The sequence below is a fragment of the Triticum dicoccoides genome, chromosome 7B, assembly GCF_002162155.2.
Source record: "Triticum dicoccoides isolate Atlit2015 ecotype Zavitan chromosome 7B, WEW_v2.0, whole genome shotgun sequence".
In the NCBI taxonomy this organism is placed as follows: Eukaryota; Viridiplantae; Streptophyta; class Magnoliopsida; order Poales; family Poaceae; genus Triticum; species Triticum dicoccoides.
In genome coordinates, this window is record NC_041393.1 from 694,063,450 (window position 1) to 694,069,610 (window position 6,161).

Sequence of the window (6,161 nt, forward strand, 5' to 3'; positions counted from 1 at the left end):
CTCAGCTCCCTAGATCAGTCGAGTTGCATTGAGCGAGGGGCGGATCTCTTGCTACGGCAAGATCAGGATTTTCTTCGTGGGTATGGAGTTTTTCTTCGTTTTCTCGCACTAGGGCCTCTGAAGCCGAGACCGACCATGTAGCCAAGGCGCCTCTTGTTACTTCTAAGTCTGCATTCTCTTGTAGTTTGCATTGGCAAAGTGCGTCACAACAGTGTAGAGTAATGATGTGGGGTAGATGCACCACTGGAGCGACTGCTCCTACAAGCTAATCGTTTCCTAATGCCTTCCAAATCTAATTAACATATATGTGGTAGTGTGCGTGGATGGCCTAATATTTTTTTTATTTCCTTAAAATGTGGCTTTAGCAAAACAAAATTAGAGCAATTGTCTTGAGTACTATCCACCATGACCAGCTAACTCGGAGATAAAACATGTTGGCACACCGGGTGGATATATTTCTTTACCAGCTCCTGGCTATGTGATCACTATGAACCACGGGCGATGGGAACCATATATATGCATGAATGGTTGATGGGGAGACCGGAAAAATAATTGTGATAGCAACTCATCTATGAGGTGGATGGCGACGAGTAATTGTGTTGTTGTACCTTTTTTTTAAGTGTGCCCGAGCTTGTACGTCCACTTTTCCAACCAAGTGAGCTCCTTGTACTAGGTTAGATACTAAGAGGGTGCTTGGATACATTTTAATCCCATGACTAAAAGTAGTGGACTAAAACCTGCTAGCCTCACTCATGCTTGGATCAAAATACTAAAAAGACTAAAATCAAGTTAATGAGTATTTATTATCCTTCAAACCCTCCAATCCAGAACTTGCCTGTGTTAAAGGAAAGGAGTTAAATGAGGAGAGAGAGGACTAATCCACATTTTAGTAGGGGTACACCTGACTAATTTTTTTTGTCTTAAGACTAGTTTTAGCCCCTCTTTAGTCAGACTAGCCACAATGGAGAGTAACATACACTACTAACATACACATATCCCTAGACTATGTTACTACCTCAATAGTGGGTAGTAACATAAGTGTGGTAACATGCAAATCTTCATTTATTAGGTTATAGACTCATATTGCATTGGGACTTGTGATGTTACAGTAACTAGCTAAGTTACTAGTACTACATCTCTCCTCATTAACTCGCTACCACATAAGCAAATTTGTTGAGTTGGACTCGATGTTACTATCGAAATTACTCCCACTGTGGCTAGTCTCAGGGGTGCTTGGAACTTTAGCCTCTTAAAGAGACTATTTTTAGTCAAACTAAAATAAGTCTCTTGGATCCAAGCACCCTCTAACACTAGTGTAGATAAGGTCATAGCACATGGTTCGGAAAAACACGCAACTGCAAAATTTCGCCTCGTAATGGTGTGTTATACGGGGTGCGTCGCACACGCTACAGATAACCGTGTGTGGTAGGGTGCTAGGATGCTTGCCGGTGGATGTCATCCTTGGCCTTGCCGGCCTTCTTGGGGAGGAGCACGGTGTGGATTCCGGGCATCAGCCCGTTGTCGACGATGGTGAACGCGCACAACAATCGACTCAACTCCTCGTCGTTGCACACTGTTGGCTGGATGTGGCGTGGCATGATCTGGTTCTTCTTGTTGTCATGCGCCGCGTTGCTGGCAAGCTACAAGGTCTGAATCAAAGAGAAAGAAATGAAACGATAAGATCGAGGACCGCGACATGGGCTTGGGCATGCTTTTATGCAACTCTCCGCTTCACTTGATTTTTCCCTCAAAAAAGAAAAATTAACTACTTCACCTGATTTGTATATTCTCAAACATGGTTATGTCAAAGCTCTAGATCAGTCGAGTTGCATTGAGCGAGGGGCAGTTCTCTTGCTACGACGATCGTGAGTTTTTCTTCATGCGCATGGAGTTTTTCCTCGTTTTCTCGCACCAAGGCCTCTAAAGCCGAGACCGACCGCATAGCCAAAGCGACTCTTGTCACTCCTGATTCTACATTCTCTTGTGGTTAACATCGACAAAGTGCGTCACAACAGTGTAGAGTAATGGTGTGGAGTAGATGCACCGCTGGAGAGATGGCTTCTACAAGCTAATAATCGTTTCCTAATGCCTCCCAGATCTAATTAACATATTTATGGTAGTGTACGTGGGTGGCCTGATATATTTTTTTATTTTCCTAAAACGTGGCTTTAGCAAAACAAAACCAGAGGAATTGTCTTGAGTACTTTCCACTATGATCAGCTAACTCGGAGATAAAATATGATGGCACACCGGGTGGATATCTTTCTTTATCTACAGCTTCTGGCTATGTGATCATTATGAACCATGGTTGATGGAAGCATATATATGCACGGATGCTTGATGGTCGGAAAAAATAAATGCGATAGCAACTCATTGACGAGGTGGATGGACGAGTAATTTGGTTGTTGTACTTTTTCTTTACGTGTGCCGGAGTTTGTACATCAACTTTTCCAAACAAGTGAGCTCCTTGTACTTGGTTTGAATACTCCCTTCGTTTTTATTTAGTCCACGTATTAGCTTTGGTCGAAGTCAAGTTTTATAAACTTTGACAATGTTTATAAACAAAAATATTAACATATACAATACCAAATCAATACCATTAGATTCATTATTAAATGTACTTTCACATTATATAGATTTGTTATGGTAAATATTTATATAGTTTTCTATAAATTTGGTCAATGTTTAGAAAATTTGACTTCAGTCAAATCTAATATGCAAAATAAAGAAAAACAGAGGCAGTACTAACACTAGTGCAGGTAAATCATAGCACATGGTTAGAAAAGCTATCGCACATGCAACTGCAAATTTTCGCCTCGTGATGGTGTGTGATACAGGGTGCATGGCACACGCTACAGATAACCGTGTGCGGTAGGGTGCTAGGATGCTTGCCGATGGATGTCGTCCTTGCCTTGCAGGGCCTTTTGGGGATGAGCGTGGTGTGAATGCCGGGCAGCACCCCGCCATCAGCGATGGTGAACGCGCACAACAGCCGACTCAGCTCCTTCATCGTTGCACACCTGCTTGGATGTGCCACGGCACGATCCAGTTCTTATTGTTGTCCCGCGCCGCGTTGCCGACATGCTCCAGGGTTTGAATCAGAGAGAAAGAAATGAACCGATGAGATCGAGGACTTCGAGGAACCGTGCGCGCGGCAAGAAACGAGGAGAGGAGGAGCAGGGGGAATGTGTACCTCAATGACGAGGTGGACGGGGGCGCCGGTGCTGACGTGATGTGCGTAATTGCCGACCTTGAGATACCTGGTTACGCGGCCGACGGGGAACTGGAGACCGGTGGACGACCGAGACATGGACTTTCTGCTGGCGGCGGGCTTCGACTTGCCCCTCCCGCTACCGGCAATGGCATCTCCGGGTCACGATGGAGGGTGGACGCGCTAGTGATGTTGTTGCCGGAGAGATTGTCAGAGGTTGGCAAGATTGTTGAGATAGCGGGGTGTTTGTGCTGGTGGAAAGGTCGGGGAAGTGGCGTGTTATAAAGAGAAGGGACGGCCGCGCGCAATTGGCTCAAAAATTTTGTTTTGGTTTGACGCGGGAATTTGGGATCATGGAGATTTCTGGAATAAGTGGTTGAAGGAGGGAATTGTCCATCCAATCCTAGCCGTTCATCGGACCAGTCTCCTACCGTTGGATTCAGAGCCAATGCATCCAGGATCCAGCGGACATGGTTTTGGGTTGTTCTAGTACAATATCCAAAGGAGAAATTTGGATCGGCACCTCCTACCCTTTTTATACAACCATTTGTTCGGTTGATTTGGTTCTGAGTTGTTTTTGGACTTAAACATGGCTTTGTGCAATCTCTAAATCGGTTCGACTTTCATCGAGTGAGAAGCAGTTCACTCGCGTGAGATTTGCTACAACGAGGGCCTCGGAGCAGTTCTTCGTGCGTGTGGAATCCCTTTTTGTTTTCTCGCGCTAGGGCCTCTCGTGCCAAGACCGACCACGTAGCCAACAGAACTCTCTGGTTACTTCTGATTCTAGATTCTCTTGTTCACTCCATAGCGATGTACAGTGTGACCGTGCAAGACCGACCACGTAGCCAACACAACTCTCTGGTTACTTCTGATTCTAGATTCTCTTGCTCACTCCATAGCGATGTACAGTGTGACGGTTTGGAACAATGATGCAGAGCAGATGCACCGCATGATCGGTGAATCCTACAAGCTAATCATTTCCTAATGCCTCCCAGGTCTAATTAAAATATTTGTGCTACATGTGGCCCAATGTATATTTCATAATTTTTTAAACATAACTTTAATGAAATCAGAGGAATTGTCTTGAGTGTTATGCACCCATGACTAGCATACTCGGAGATAAAATATGTGGGCACAACAGATGAGTATCCTATCTTTCTCTACTTTTGGCTATGTGATCACCGTCAACCACAATTGATGGAAACTATATATATGCACAAACATTTGAAGGGGAGGTCGCAACAAATAAATGTCATAACAATTCCTCATCGATGAGGTGGATGGCCACGAGTAATTGGTTTGTCATACTTTTTATTTTAGGTTTGCTTGAGTTTGTACAATCATTTTTTCAACCAAGTGAGCTTCTTGTACTTGGTGTTGATACTAACACCATTGCAGTTAAGGTCATCACATCATTTTTTTTCAATCACCGAGGATGGCGAGGAAGCGCGAGCGGTGAGGGGAACGAGACAGGGAGATGCATACCTCGCCGGCGAGGTACTCGAGGACGACGGCGGGTAGATGGGGGCGTCGGCGCCGACGCGTTGTGCGTACTTGCCAACCTTGAGGTACCTGGTGACGCGGCTGACGGGCATCTGGAGGTCGCCTTGGATGACCGGGACAAGACCTTCGCGCTGCCAGCGGGCTTCACCTTGCCCCACGCGCTGTCGGCATTGGCGATCTTCTGGTTCGTGGTGGAGGGTGGACGCATTGGGGTTGTGGTCGCTAGAGAGATCGCCTAGATGTGTGAGAAGGTGGAGGGCGAAGGGTGTATGAGACGGTGTAGTGGCGGTAGGGGGGTGGGGGCATTTTATAAAGAGACGAAGAGGCGGCGCGTGATTGATTGGGAGGGCAAGGTCGTGGATCGGTGACATGGATAGCAGAGGTCAATTTTTTGTTTGGGTTTGGCGATTTGTGGCGGTAAAAGTTACAAAAAAGCGATTAAAGGAGGGAAATCGTCCATCCGAGCCGTTCGTGGGAGTAGAATCCTATCGTTCTTTTCAGAGACGATGCATCCAGCGACGTGGGTTTGTGTTGTTCTAGTACAATCTGCAAAGAGGATATTTGGATCAGCATCCCTGACCTTTTATGCCACCATCTAATTCACTTGATTTGGTTCCAAATTGTTTATTCTCACACATGGTTTTCTCCAAACTCTTCAGGTCGAGTTTCATTAAGTGAGAAGCGGTTTATGGTCAGCTACGACAAATCCGGGGTTTTCTTCGCGCGCGGGTGTGTGTGTATGGAGTCCCTCTTTGTATTGTTGCACTAGGGCCTCTGATGTTGAGATGCACTACTGGAGCGAGGGCACCTACAATCTAATCGTTTCCTAATACCAGCCTTTTGGGGGGAGGAACGTAGTGTGGATGCTTGGCAGCACCTCACCGCCGGCGATGGTGACCACGTCTAGCATTTGGCTCATCTCCTCGGCATTGCGCACCGCCAGCTGGATGTGGCGCAACACGATTTGGTTCTTCTACTTATCCCGCGCCACGTTGCCGACAAGCTACATGGTTGAATCAGAGAGTAAATTGCTAGAAACCACCACAATCGCGTGCGACGGTGTCAAAAACCATCATTTTCATAAAAGTTTGCTGAAAACACCAGTTTAGAGTATTTGTTTATAAAAGCACTAAAACAATTATTGACAACATTTTGACACTGTATCTGACTGATGGGATCCATCGTCAGTGCTGATGTGGCACGAGGTAACGGCTTGGAGTAGACCGTTTGACTAGACCACTAAAAAAGAAAGGGATGCCCACTTGTCAGTTGCACGACCCGTTAGCCATCGTCTTCAACCTTCTACCAGAAGGACGCAGATGTGGCACGCGCGCGCAGAGGTCGCCACCTCCTACCTGCCTGCATCTCATGTCTTCCAGGCATCCCCAAGCCTCATCCCCTTCTCAACCGCTGCTGCAGAAACCCGCTCCACCGATCCCCATCACTC

General features: G+C 46.3%; 1 protein-coding gene across 1 annotated transcript; it reads right to left on the reverse strand.

Moving 5' to 3' along the window:
- Positions 1–1,433: 1,433 nt before the first annotated feature.
- LOC119339412 (probable histone H2AXb) lies at positions 1,434–4,806 on the reverse strand. Its single transcript, XM_037611486.1, has 3 exons — positions 4,713–4,806; positions 3,164–3,366; positions 1,434–1,640 (listed from the first exon to the last, which is right to left on the reverse strand). The coding sequence occupies exons 1-3, from the start codon at positions 4,804–4,806 to the stop codon at positions 1,434–1,436; spliced, it is 504 nt and encodes a 167-aa protein (XP_037467383.1).
- Between the last annotated feature and the right edge of the window lie 1,355 nt (positions 4,807–6,161).

Coding starts and splice junctions, on each gene's coding strand:
- LOC119339412 (XM_037611486.1), bottom strand. CDS start 4,806: ATGCCCGTCAGCCGCGTCACCAGGTACCTCAAGGTTGGCAAGTACGCA. Junction 3,367..4,712: donor CTACCCGCCGTCGTCCTCGA/GTACCTCGCCGG, acceptor CGTGACCCGGAG/ATGCCATTGCCGGTAGCGGG. Junction 1,641..3,163: donor CCCCTGCTCCTCCTCTCCTC/GTTTCTTGCCGC, acceptor CAGACCTTGTAG/CTTGCCAGCAACGCGGCGCA.